Here is a 15137-nt window from a genome sequence, read left to right as displayed (position 1 = left end):
AGGGCCAGATTATGGAGCTATAAGTAGTATTTTTAATAGACAGATTATGGGATGGAAAGCTCAAGGTCAAATAAGACAGATTTTGCAACTAGCCTGATTCAATCTGAGAGAGTGATCAGAAAGGTATAAGGAATCAGTGGCTGGATGTGATTTCTAGTGGAGAGTCGAAGATAACAGTTTTGCCTTTTATGCAGCCCTTAATAACTCACTCTCTTTAAAGAGTGAGAAAAGATTTTTCTATGGCTACCAGCTATCCTGGTTGTCTTGCTTAATGGCATGTTGTCTATTTTGGTAGCAACTTTGTGTGCCTTAAACTGAGCTCAATATCTGTTCTTGTTTTCCTGTCAATTGTTTTCTTCAAGCCTGAAAGCACTTTTGTTTTTGTCTGATTTGTTACTGACATGATATGTTAGTCAATTTGACTTGTTTTCACCATGAGCCCTTCACCATGAGCCCAAGTGCTATACATGGCTTCTTTTTGCATTAAAAGCCAATCAGCATGCTTATCAAAGTGGATTTTGCATGATTTACATGTCTTGTTCACTCAAAATCAACCAGCTGCTGTACATTTTCTCACCCCAGCCCTGCCACAGATTTTATATAAACAGGTAGGTGTCAAACTCAAGATTTGAAACTACAACTCTTCATAAAACTGATGCATCTTTTATGGTGAAAGCCTAGTTTTAAAACTTATGGAAACCAATTAATTTGAGATAATGAACAACTTTTAGTAAGGATACAAGTACTGACTTCATTCAACCTGAGGGGATCAGGAAGATAACTCACAACAATAAACAAATTAGTTAAATTAGTCTCCTTAGTTATTTTGATTTCACATTGATTCAGTGCTATATTGTTAGAGCACATTTAACCTTGGATTAAGTGGTCATTCAGCTTGCTGAGACTGTATGCAAATTGGTTGCTATATTGACTTCTGAAGCAATATTTCAATGTGATAAATTGATTGTAAAGCATTTTAGGTTGTTTTGAGGATATGACAAACACCACACAAGCGCATGGCTTTTTCAATTGAGGAGAAATTTAAAAAATCAATTTCACATTAATATCACAAAGTTACAAGTCAATCCAAAAATCATACAACCAAACTTTCAATAAAAGAAACATTTATTTTAGTAAGCTGGGTGTCCTTGTTTTTTGGATAGCTAGTTTGTCGATTCTTCAGCATCATACTGGGTGTCTGATATCAGACATCGAGCATGATGCTCAAGAATCCACAAACCATGCTATCCAAAAGAAAACCCACCACACAGCTTGAATTTCTATTTACAAATGAAAATACTGCAGATACTAAGATCTGAAATGAAAACTAAAAAGGCTGCAAATACTCAGCAAGTCACACAACGTGCATGGAGGCAGAAACACAATTAATGCTTCAGATTGATGCCCTTTCATCAGTTCTGACAAACATAAGATCGGGTAATATGTGCCCCCATAGGTTGAGCTTTGGACTGGGGAGCATGTAATATATGGAGGGTGGCTAGCTAACTGAGTTCACCCCATAATACTGAAGATGGGAACCGGCCAACATCAGCAGCTAGTCCACCATATGTAAATAAATAGTTAGGAATAAGCTCACATTATACTACCCATACCACAATACTGCTAGCATGAGCCGTTAGTTGGGAATGGGTCTCACAATGCTTAAGTGCTTAAAATGGTGGGAAGGAAGAGGTGGTTTTATCATTGCAGGGTGTCCCTTGCTGATGTCAACCTCCTAATTCCTTCTCACCTAGATTTTAAAAGAACAGGTATCTCCTCATCCTCCTCCCAGAGTTGCCAAAAATTCCTAGTCCAAGGCTGTTGGATTTGCCACTTGCTTATGTGGGGCCTGCAGGATCCACTGTGGAGCAAACCCAATTGGCAGGCAGCTCCCGAGGGAGAGACCTTCTACCACTGAGTTTGTTCAGCCAAACTGCAGCACATTTTGGGCTGTGGAGTGGCCTTCTTACTCGCCAGTGGCTGGCCTCACTTTCCCTTCTGCTGCTGTCACTGTCCATCTCCAATTATCATGAAGTTTCTGCTCAATAAGTAACTCTCATTCTCCCAAGATGTTGTCTGATATCCTGAATATTTCAGCATTTTCTGTTTTTATTGTAGATATCATGGGATGCATGTTGTTTCCCTCAAAAGAAACAACTGTTATTTTAGTTCAGCAAGTTTAGGTGATGGTTGCAATAAAGGTTTACACCATGTATATATGCCTGGTGCTCAGCCAGATAAAACTAAGTAAACCTGATGAGCATTAGTAAGCTTCTTGTTGCGTGTTCCATAATGACCCTTCACCATGAGCAGGCAGCCTTATTTGAGCAGCCTGGGAAGAATCCCAACACACTTTTTCAACACGCCATGCTGGATAGGCTGGTTAATCATCAACAGTGCGCTGATGTATTACAGATGAACATTCCTGAGGCATCAAATTATCAGGCTTGCTGCAGTGTTCTGCCTTCACAGTCATGTTACTTTGGAGACACCACAAACCCAAAAGAGGTTTTAAAAAAAAAATCAAGTATTAGAAACAATATACTAAGTGATACCCATTTTACATACTAAGTTGTATTCACCATGATCAAGACTCAACTGTGGAAACGAAACAACAGATACAATTAATCATTGTCTCTTATGGACAAGAAACTAGAGTAATATTGGCAGCATTCCAATAAACAACTTCTATAGCAAATGATGAATTGTTTAGCATTGCACATTATCACAATTAATACAACTAGCTGCAGTCACATAGCAAATGCTTGTTGAATATTTCAAAAGGTTAAAGTAAAGTTGCCATAGTTGCAGAGGGCTATAGCACTGCTCTCTCATTAGAAGAAGATGACTGGTGGTTGATTAATCTGAGGGTCGTCATGCCTCAGGCAAAGGGTGTGCTTGAGAAGGCTGGATCTTCATGGTAACCTTAGCCAGTGAGGGAATTGAACCTGCACTGCTGGTTCACCGTGCAGGAATCTCATGAAAATATACGAAGTCAACCCTTGTACTTGAGAGTTTAGAGTTGTAAAATTGCTTTGGCATTGTTATGAACTGATCCAAAAAGTGAATATGCAAATACATCCCTAGCCAACTAACAGCAAATTCAGACTAAGGTCTAGCAAGACAATGCTCACATACTTCTACGCATGGCATGCAATTTTGCTGTGACATACTATTGCAGAGCAGTGCTAGATAAAATGTTGAAAGCTTCACCTGTAATGCACTTTCTAAACATCTTTGCCATTCATAAGCATAGCGCTCATTCTCCTGAAATAGAGACATAAAAAGTGATTTACTGAGCATTATTTTACATTAACTCCTTCTGTAAGTATCATTAAAATAGATGCAACTTTGGTCAATATGAAATATGATTCAAGCATCTTCTACAGAAGTCAGAATAAAATTTAGAAATTTTGTATGAAATATACATTATCAAGTTCCCAGGTCAAGAACTAACAAAACCATCATACATATGGCTGGTAAGAGAACGAATCATCACAAAGTTAAAAATCTCACAACACCAGGTTATAGTCCAACAGGTTTAACTGGAAGCACTAGCTTTCGGAGCGCTGAAAACTAGTACTTCCAATTCAACCTGTTGGACTATAACCTGGTGTTGTGAGATTTTTAACTTTGTACACCCCAGTCCAACACCGGCATCTCCAAATCATAATCACCACAAGTAGTCAAGAAAGTTTATAAATAAAATTAAAAGTCTGCAACAAAATATCCCCACAACACAGCATACACACAATGATTTGGAGCTATACCTTTACTCCTTCACTATCATTGGGTCAAAATCCTGGAACTCCTTTTCTAACAATCATATTCCCTACAGTGTGGAAACAGGCCCTTCAGCTCAACCAGTCCACACCAACCCTCCGAAGAGTAACCCACCTAGACCCATTTCACTTTGACTAATGCAGCTAACACTATGGGCAATTTACCTGACCTGCACATCTTTGGACTGTGGAGGAAACCGAAGCACCTGGAGTAAACCCACACAGACACAGGGAGAATGTGCAAACTCCACACAGACAGGCATCCGAGGCTGGGATCGAACCTGGGACCGAACCTGGGACCCTGGTGCTGTGAGGCTGCAGTGATAACCACTGAGCCACTGTGCCACCCCAATGCTACAGGTGTCTCTACACCACAAAGACTGAAATGGATCAAGAGGACGGCATACCGCCACCTTCCATAAGGCAATCAGGGATGGATAATGAATGCTGGCCCAGCTACTGACACCCATGAATTAGTTAAAAAGTACCTACTTCAAACTTCAGATCTGGGAAAAAAACTGTCAAAGCATTCGAACATTCCAGGTAAACGCTTAAGAAATTTAGCTTGCAACGCTTTTTCCATAGGCTGTGAAACAGTGCTAGACAAAATATTATTGAGCAAACAAAATGCATCTTTATTTTGAAAGATGAATACAATTTACTCGTAAATTGGGGTCGAATACCCTCTTAATTTGCATGTAAATTGATTTCACCTTTCTTGGCACAAGACTCAGAACATGCCTCCCCACTAAGTTGCGCCAGTTCTTTATTTGTATATAACTTTCCCTACAGAACAAAACCTGGAATCAGGCACAGAGATTCTGAAGTAGAAACTGAGAATAATCATCTTTTTTCCCCCAGTGTCAAGGGGAAATTCCAAACATCTTCCAGCTCTTGCCTTAAATCTGCAACTGTTTTTTGAAACAATTTTTACCTCCACTTCTCCAGTTAAGTCCTTATACTTGTCCCTGATGACAGGCAGTGGTGCTGGCTTTTCATTTAGAGTATTTGATCTATCTCTGAACGGCTGCTCTGAAGCTGGAACATGGATTACTTCTTTATCCCCAAGACTTAGACTCCTTTTATGAGATCCTGCAAGCGTGGGGTTAAAATCCAGTGTTAAATAATTCACTCAATTTCAAACAAATAGAAACTCAGAATATGTTTTGCCAATACATCACAAAATTTTCATCTTGGAAAAGACCACTTCTCACAGTAGAAGGTTCAATCACTAATTCATTACAAAATCCTCCCTCCTCAGAAATAAAGGTTTGTTACCGTCCAGTAGGTCTGGCAGGGATAATGATGGCTACCTGAAAGGATAACTGGGGTAGGGAAGGGGGTCTTGTGGTATGTGGTAGTGTCCCAACCTCTGAACCTGAAATCCCAGGTTCAAGTCCCACCTGCTCCAGAGTTGCATTACAGACTGGACAGGTTGATTGCCAATTATGAAAAACAGGAGCAGGAAGAAAATAATTGGGTAAGAACTGGATCTAGACATACATTACAGTTTTGTCACTTGTAACCTGAAGTAAAACTCAGAACTTTTGTGGTGCAGCGGTGTCTCTAAACTTGAGGCAGACAGTCTGCGTTCAAGTCCCACCTTCTTCAGAACTGCATAATAACATCTCTGAACAGGCTGACTTGAAAATGCCCAAGACAAATCTCTGACTAGAAAACTAAGTCTAGACTCGAACCAACCTTTCAACATCTGATTTAATAAGGTTCAGCATTTTGTGGCATTTTAATAATTTAGCACTAATGCCTACATCATTACAATTAAGCAACATGGAATTTAAAAACATACCAGTTAATTTGAGATTATAACATTGCAACTGCTGCATTGCACAGTAGATTGAAATTTTCCTGAGATTTCAGCCACTATTTGACTATTTATCTTTTCCTAAGGCACTAGTATTTTGCACTGACTAACCTATGTACTAAGCTGTGTCAAAAATCTGAAGAGCAGGCTTTCTCCTTAGAGAAGGTTTAGGTGATAAAAGCATTTTACTGGAGGGATTTTGTTTAATTGAAAGTTTTAATAATTGTCATTGGAAATATATTTTAAAATGTTGGATTTCAATAGGTTGGTGAGATTTATGATGAACAGAGAGAATGCTTTAGCTACAACACAAGATGGAAAGATTTAACGGTCACAGACAGATCAAAGACTCCTCGGTTTTCAGCTGAAGCATTAATACTTGCAATCTCACTGGAATATTAAATGGGGCTTCCAATCCCACATATAGGGATTGAATCCCACATAGTGGTATGTAAAATAATCAGATCTACCATGATGTTATTGAATTGTAGAGCTGGCTTGCGGGGCCGAGAGACCCACTTCTGCTCCTTATTCATATATTCACAATCCCTCCATCACAAACTCTCTTCCCATAATATTGCCAAAGAACAATCCCTCCTGAATACTTCAACTCAGCAAAAACCCTGTCGGTCATTTTGGATACCATGTCCAAGTTGTGCTGATTCCACATCCATGTCCTCACTGACTTACATTTTCTTCTCAATTTGCTCTTTGTAAATAAAATTACTAACTATTGTTATTAAACTTTCTTTTGGTTATTATAAACACAAACTATTTTCACTATAACCCCCAAGATCTAAATTTGCTTCCAGCAGCAACATCTTGTTGCAATAGCCAACTTTGAGGTTAAGTAACCATAAGTAGCTTTATTACATTTAATATTGGGTACATACTGTCCATACATACCTTGCACTGAAAGATCAAAGGTTTCCATCTCACTCTTGATCATCTCCTCACTGGATTTCATCTTTCCCTGGGAACTAGCCATAAGAAAATCAAATTTACTAATTTTGGGCTTTTCACTTTGGAATTCTCCAAATTCATCAAAAGCTTCAATTTTTGTCCCCTCAGAAGATACCCCATTTGTGACTGAAACTGCAGCCTTTTGCTCAGGTTCATCCAGGTTTGATTCATTAGGCTTAGCTATCTGTCCCTCTCTGGATGAAGTAACTGCAAAGTCTCCCAAATCGCTGCCACCTCCTTTTTTCTCTTTAGTCTGTTCTGCAGATTCTTTGAGGTCTCCAAAAGCATCAAAGTTGTACTGTGAACTTGTATCATCAGCTGAGAATGTTGTTACCGTGGAGACAGTTGTCATAGTGATGTTCTCGGAGCTGCCAAAAGAGGTCTCTTTCTTCTGAAGCATTGAGGTAGAGGATAAGGAGCTGCCTTCTGTGTTGAGGAAGAACGGCGGCTGCTTCTTCATCTGGGTGCCAAAATCATCTTTCTCAGACCAATCGTAACTCGTTAAACTGCTCACTGCTGAACCATTACTGAAGTTACCAAAGGGGTCAAATTTAAAGTCATCCATATCTGAAAGAAACAGTGAATTAGGATCATTGACTTTGAACCTTGAATTTTAAAGTAAGGCTTTAATTTAAAAGTGACATTTAAAGTAATTAACTGTACAGAAAAATAAACTACAAAACTATAACTAATCAGTGGCTGCACACTCTTACTGATTATTTGCATTCAACAGATTAATTCATTTCAGACAGCACACAAAGCCACGAGCATAATCTTTTATGGTTTCGGAAGCACAGCAGATATACGCACCAAGAAATTAAAATAATGTGTCAAAACCAATTAGGATTTTTGTTATGGCTGAGGCACAGTTTCAACTTTTAGTTTTCAGCTAATCTAGCAGGCAAATCCTTTTGCGTTAGACTGATTTGTCTTATTCTGATAAATGTCACTTCTCTTTTACATTACAGTGTAGGCCTGGAGCAACTCATGTTAAAGATTGTGGTGTTCCAAACTGATACTAAAATGGATCTGGCAGTCAACTTTAGTTCTGTAAAGCTGAAGAATGCCACTAGTCATAGCCAAAAACTATTGCCTCTACTTACACAACCATTGCTCTCATAACAAGACAGGCATGGCTTGGTAACTTTTAGGTGTACTGACATAACTTAGACCATGATAGTATGAAACAAAAATGCATCAAGTATAGGATTGACAACATATTCCACTTTGTCAAGTTGAGAAGGAATTTAGTTTTCTAAATGGTCAAATTTCTGACAATTTTAAACAGCATTTAGTCAGTAGCAAAGGATCATAACAAGCTAGATGTCACAGAATAGTGGAGTTCATGAATTCTTTAGCACAGAGCAGCAAGTGATATCTACAGAGTTAATTTCTGATCTAGACTCGTCTGATGATAAAGGTAAGAATCAGTAGCTCCGCTCAGAAAGGAACTATCCATCTTCAGTCAGTCAGTCAGCTGGGGTGTAAGTAAAACAGGTCTTTAAGCCGATCATTTGATAAGCAACAAAACTGTGAAAAAAAGAAATTTAAGATCTTCAATGCGATGTCCAGACTCACATCAAAGGACATCACTGAAATCTACTTTTTAAAAAAATGGCTAATTATTCAATTTCTTACATGTCAGATGTGATTTTTTTTTGTCATCTTTGATGATACTCAGATTAGCCTGAAACCAATTGCAACATGCTGCCAAAGAACAGCCTGATGAGATCGGAACTGAAATCTGCGGCAAATGATTGCCAACAGTGATGGTCAAAATAAAGCACGAACAGTTGCTGTGAAACCAAAATTACCACTCCATTGGTAAACAGAGACCATTACTGTTAACAAATTAAAATTATGCTGTTTTGAATACTATAGCTGAAAATATATTTTGTTTAATTACGTTGTAGAACCCTCCCACTGTCAACATTGAGAATGAGCATTTATCTTAAGATGCATTAGTAATTATTGCATTCAATTAAGAGGAGGAAAAAACACAATTCAAGTACCAAAAAGCTATATACAATACTTCAAAGGTAAGCATAGGCTGGACTCAGCATCTGCAGGGCTCACTTTCCCCCAGTGGATTCAGGTATGACCAATATTATTCCTGAGTTTAAATTTGTTCTTTCATTTTTATTGTCTTAACATCCTCAATTTTATCAATTTTAAAAAAAAATGTTCCTCTCTGCACAAACATTTCAAGTAATCATAACTAAATAGCCGGGTGCACTTTTGAATAAAACAATAATATGGCTTGCTTCATATGTTTACACAGGCACATTTCTATACAGAGCATCAAATTTTGGCAGAACAGCTGACTTATCTAAATCCCTCTGGGTATCAGCTACCAACAATCCATATTATTTCAAGACTGAATGCTTTGAATATAATTGATGCATTGTTTTGATGTTAGATATTAGTAGCTTAGGATTTCTGGACCTGATGGTGCCCCAAACAGACGGAGATAGTTGGATACCTGGTCAGCAGTCGCAGAAGGTGAAATTATTGCACTTGTTGATGTCAGGGTTTCCTTCTTGGTTAGAATTTGAGAATACTCAGTGGAGAACTATATTGATCAATTCAGCAGTGAAACATTTAACAAGGAATTAATAGGAATTCATAACAAGGAATATGTCAAGGGAAAGGAAACAGAAAATATTAGTGGTTAATCTTCCACAGGAACAGTTCCAAATGAATCTCAAGGCAACAAAACAACGATGGCCAGCTATAACCTTTCTATCAAACTTTCCAAATTGATTACTCTTCAGGATGAAGGAGAAATTGCAACATCAGATGGAAATAACAATCACTAGTGAGATGCAAAATAAACCTTCTTGATCAGGATTATCTGGTGTAATACCTTGACGAAACTGCAGTTCGAGTATTGTGTTGAGTGTTGTGTTGTCTTCTTGCTTAAGGTAGGTTATATGTTTTACAGAGAAACTGGAGTGGAGACTCACCAGAGTTACTCACTGTGATGTGGGACTGAATTGTGAGAAGATATGGAAGAGCTCTAGTGTTCTCTAGAGCTCAGACAAATGACAGGTTCGGTCATTGAAACTGACAAATTCTTATAGGATACATGAAGAAAAAAGTGTTTCCCCTGGCTTGTACAGGAGCAGGATTTAGAACCGGAGGTGACAGTCTTAGAATTGGGAAAGTCATTTGGGACTCAGATAAAGAGGAATATTTTCATTCAGAGGCTGAGGAATCTTTAGAACTCTCTACCCCAGAGAGCTGTGAAGACTCAGTCATTGAATATGTTCAAGACAGAGATCAATAGATTCCAACATACTAACATCATCAAGTAGTATGGGCACAGATAGAGAAAATGGCATTGAGGTAGATGTCAGCCATGACCTACAGTGGTAGAGCAGGCTCCAGGAGTTGAATGGCCTTTTCCTCCCCCTTTGTTCAGTAAGTACAACTCAGCTGCTAATTGTCAAGGATATGTGCAACATGATCCTGAAGTCTTTACAAAGTAAATTATCATGTACAGTCCTTGATATTGTGAAAGTCACCTTCACAACCCAATCACTGCCTGCACCTCCAATTAGAAACAGGGAGATTACTTTTCAGCCAGGCAGATGGAATGCCTTTATCAAAACTTGATTGGATTAGCATGCTGGATGAGTTACAATCAAGAAAATGATATTTTCTTCATTATACACACAAATTTATGTCACTTAATAATCAAGGGCCAAAAACCAGAAATTCAATAACAACTGTTTAATTTAAAAAAAAACTTACAAGAATGCTCTTTCCTGGACCAGGTACTTAATATTAAAATTAGTAAGATGATCTAGTCTCATGACCCCAGCAATAGAGCTCTGAATTGAATGCTATTATGTGCTCAAAGTAAACCAAGAACACTCAGATTTGCCCTTCTTCTGTGAGACACTTGGCAGCACTTCCTTTCAAGCCTAGTGGAGCGACCAAGACATCAACGGTAATACAAGGTAGCAGGCCATCTTGAAGCATGCATTGAACCAGGAAGGTTGCTGAGAATATCTTAGGATGCCAAAGTTGCCTTGATATTACTCAATGTGTGGTAAAAAAAAACATTGAAGACCAGTTATCAACATCTTAAATGTTGCTAAACTGAATGAGGTAATTTGGAAGGTCTTAACACTTGGTAAGTTGATCATAATTAATTTTCTAAAGTGTGGATTTAACAATGGTCATACAAAATATTGCAAAATAATGTTTGGCTTTAATAGCCCATTCAGCTGGCAAAATGAATATCATCTAATCTATATTTTCAGTCATGAAACTTTGTCTCATGAGAATGTTAAAAACATGATCATTCAAAAGTCAGGTCACGCTAACATCTAAATAGCGGTCAGCATTTCCAGAAGCAACTTCTAATCCATTTATTTTAATTAGATGTATTAATAATATAGACATCTTGTAAATTATCACTTATACTTCCTGCAAATTTGCCCATCATATTTTAGTAAAACTACTGGAATAATATAGAATATCTGAAAATCACTAAGAAATGCCTGAGATTAGTTAGCAATAAATATTTGATCAAGATGCTTGCCTGTCAATTTTTTTTATTATAATGTCGTTGTAAACTTTTAATGTAGTTATTTTATCTGTGAAAATCATATGGCACAATGGATCAACTGGAAAAGCATTTTCAGTTGTTTTTGCCTGTTTGACAGTTTCCATTCACCCCTCAGTGTTTGTACCTGCTTATGCCATATTTCCAGATAGGCAAGCTCTTTGAGCTCCAAACTCTGCCTCTGCCCTCTTCTACTGTTGTCCATCTTAATTACTCCGTTCCTGCTGCCACCCTTATGGTGGTATGTAGGTCTACAGCTTTACAAGGGGCCCATTCTCAATGCTCTTTTTATGGCCTAGTCTTATGCTCGTCCTATTCTCCATTACAAACTCTGCTCGCTGTATTCTGCCTAGCTTAGTGCCCGAATCTAATCATTTTCTTCAGTTCAAAAGTACACCCTGCAGCAGCAGTCCTCAGCTTTCTACTGCCTTAAAGTTTGGTTATTGCCTTCCCCTCTCGTCCAATTCCATGCTTATGGTCAATTCTTCCAATCCTTCCAAACTAGAACAGTCAAAATAAACACTCTTTTAGTAAGTGGCTGGGCTAGCCCTTTATCCTATTCTATACTGCACTGCTCCCCTATTTTGGCATTGGTCAAAGAACGGCTTCTGAATCAACCCAACTACGGAAAAGCTTTGGAGACTAGTAGAGGTGGTTTTCAGATTGCTCTCCTCCCTCTTGGTTCCACACCCCATGCCCCCATTCCAACCCAAACAACATATTCTCTCACACTTGTGCAATACTGCAGTTCTAGAATGGTTTGATCCCCAACTTCCTCCAACATAGACACAGTAACCAGTTCCAAAGTGTTATCAACCCTTTTGTCTCATCATCTCACTTTTACAAGAAAACTCTGAATGCCCATGACTTCACCAAAGGAGAGCACATTTGTGTAAGATGTCAAAGAATATCATGAGAGATAAGCAAATGCATTGTCAAAAATTAAAGTTTTAAGGAGACAACTAGCAAGGAGAATCATGAAAAACATAACCTGGGTTAATCAATAAAGCAATGTGCTGAGTGACGTGCAACATGTAAGATGGGGAGGGGTTGTCAATGGGGAGAAATTGGAACGAAAGGAGTTCAAAACAGGAAAAGAAAGATGGCAATGACAAAAATCAATGAAAACCAGAGAGATACAGAGACAAAAGAGAAAAATGGCAAGTCAAGCATAAGGCGAAAACACTAGAGAATGGATCATGAATGCAGGCACGGAGGGAAGATTCTTTCCTTAGGATTTGTCAACAAGCTCTCAATAACGACATTTTAAAGGCATTTGGATAAGTATAGTGCATGAATAGGAAAGGTTTGGTGGGATAAGGGCCAGGAGCAGACAGATGGGACTAGTTCAGTTTGGGATTACAATTGGAATGAACTGGTTGGACTGAAGGGTCTGTTCTCATGCTATTTTACTCTATGATTAACACACCAATAGAGCTAATCATAATGAAACAGCTGTTGTAATAAATCAGTGTGGGATATAAATTCCAGCACAAACACAATCTTCCTTATGGCAAAGCCAGTGTGCAAGATCTTTTATTAGTTAAAATGTTTTAGCTTTATACAACAAAACAATACAGGTATTTTATCATGAAATTATTGTTTAAAATGTGGGTTTGAAATGTCTCAGTGCATCGCATGTCCACTCATTAAAATTTTTTTGCACCTGCATGACTTTAAATAAATAGGACACGCACTACTTTCTGTGGGCATTTTTAGATCGGGCAAGTCAACATGACATTACACCATCAAATATTCCAAGACCAACGTTTATTAGCAAGATGCCACTTCAAGAAAAAAAGTCAGAAAATACTATATGCAGTACTTATACATTACAGAGAGTTACAGCTATTTAAAATACAGATTAGGATTTACATGCAAATAGAGCAAAATACAGAAAGAAAAGCTTAAGAAAGCAGATTCAAATAGAAAGTTTTTTGTAGAATTGAGCATTTTATACAAGAGAGTGCACATCAATACAAAAAGCAGAAAGATAAATTTGTTAGAATGCAGTTGAATCTTGTTAAAGATATAACCAAATACTGATTTCAGGTATACATTTTTATACACCAGGCTTTGATCAGAAATTCTACATACATGGTGTAAAGTGGAATTTTATGTTTGCATTAGGTATTCTTTGAATCAACTGTATAGGATTAAATCATTAGCAAAGCTGATTTGAAACAAAATTTTTGGTTCAAAGAAGTTGGACATGAAACCAAGAAATGTGATCAAAATGAATTTAAATCCTGCTTTCAGCACAGTTTAGTTAATTTTATACCTGTGAGGAATAGACCAGTTTAAATGTTATTTTATTAGTAATTAGTAGATTTTCCTTCTAAAACAAAGTCTCCCTAAAATAGGATTTTAATTGGAGGAAAACAAATTACTGTCCAGGATTCAATGAATGATTGTCTCAGAATACTATTTCAGTGCTATCATGTCAAACTCTTCGCTGTTCATACTGGCATTGTGATGTTTAATGTAAAACACAGCAAGCTCTTGCAATATGAAAACATTAGTTCAAATGTGTTAAAAGATGCACAAATAATTGGTGTTTTTCAAGCTAAAAGCAAGTTGAGACTGAATTGCACACACACGAACAGGAGGCCAAGAATCAGATTATAGCAAATTCACCTCAGTTTTGGTCTATAGTATATCTCCAAGTTGTCTGCTCAGAAGTACAAGACTATACACTGAAAATCATATGAGTACACTACATTCAACACCTCATCAAATTAGAGATGCGTCAGAAATGAATATTGAAACTAAAGTAAAGGATGCCATAAATAAATGCAACTATCATAAAATTTACTTTTAGTACCATGAGAGCACCTTCAGATTGGCTCCTCCAAATGAGGAAAATGTAGTTTAGCCTGCTTACATATTAATGTTTGCCAAAATTCCAATCCAGTCAAATGTGAGACCTCTCATATATTGTGTTCATCTCTACTGTAGATACCAAGTCCCATGACTGCTGGCAATTCTCTCTCTCCTGCATTTGCTGCGGTTTTCACTCACACTTCAGCTCATTTTTAAATAATTGAGGGATTCTACTTGACTGGCCTCAATCTTATCCACCAGGAATGGAATTTTAAATGTTTTTCACATGGTGGGGTTTTTTAATTTTACACCTTATTCACATGTTGTCAATCTTTAGGATCTGAAATATAACTTTTAACTGAAACCAGTAGTCAGATCAAAATCAAATGTTGCTGTCTCAATTCATTCAGGCATTGTGGCTGTGTAAACAAGTAATTAGATTTACATGTAATCAATCCACAACTGAATGTCACATTAATAATCACAGTCAAAGTGGTGTGTAAACTCAAGTACACATAGTAAGTATTGTGGGATTTACTTTCACAATATTTCTTAATGGGCTGAAGTAAATGTCATATATCAAGTAGTGCGTGTTCTATTTTTATTATTCTCAAACATATAAACAATGGACTATACAGGGTCCCTTTCTTCTCAGGAATGTTTTGATTTTAAGGCTCATGATATGTGTTTGTGTTATGTCAAAAAACAGATTCCGTTATTCAAGCAAGCATAGAATAACAAGTCACCATAACAGGGTTATTAGATCATTCTTGTATGGGAACTGGCTTTCAAAAAGCAGCACCTTTACAAAACTGCAATCTCTGGGTCTAATGGCCCTTTGATTTATAAACTTTTCACTGTTCCAATTAAAAATGTCTTTAAATAAAAGCCCTTAGTAAAAGTCTGGTAGCTTCACAAATTACAGCATCTGATTTCTCTTCCATTATTAATACAACTATATGAAAATAAAATACTTTTGCTTGGAATTATTTTACCAGACGTCAGCATGGCTAATGCACCAACCATTCGTTCCCTGATTCAATTGAAGACACTTCAAATGTCATCTACTATTAGTATATCCTTTAGTTGTACTTTTAAAATGTCACTTGTCTGAACCAGATGATCTTCAAGTATTAAATAGTTTACAATGCACGTTATCTCAGTTTTAATG

The 15137-nt window shown here is 37.4% G+C and overlaps 1 protein-coding gene across 5 annotated transcripts in view; it reads right to left on the bottom strand.

Moving 5' to 3' along the window:
* Positions 1-15137, bottom strand: part of synrg (synergin, gamma) — a 121929-nt gene that overhangs the window by 33331 nt on the left and 73461 nt on the right. For all 5 annotated transcript variants that reach the window (XM_060848019.1, XM_060848020.1, XM_060848022.1 and 2 more), the window contains 3 exons: positions 6511-7134; positions 4717-4874; positions 3214-3267 (listed from right to left, as the gene is read on the bottom strand). In XM_060848019.1, the coding sequence (XP_060704002.1) occupies positions 3214-3267; positions 4717-4874; positions 6511-7134 (836 nt within the window). The remainder of the gene's footprint in view (positions 1-3213; positions 3268-4716; positions 4875-6510; positions 7135-15137) is intronic.

The sequence above is a fragment of the Hemiscyllium ocellatum genome, chromosome 31 (assembly GCF_020745735.1).
Source record: "Hemiscyllium ocellatum isolate sHemOce1 chromosome 31, sHemOce1.pat.X.cur, whole genome shotgun sequence".
Lineage (NCBI taxonomy): Eukaryota > Metazoa > Chordata > Chondrichthyes > Orectolobiformes > Hemiscylliidae > Hemiscyllium > Hemiscyllium ocellatum.
Note: the sequence above shows the minus strand (reverse complement) of the source record. Positions and strands in the feature narration are given on the sequence as shown.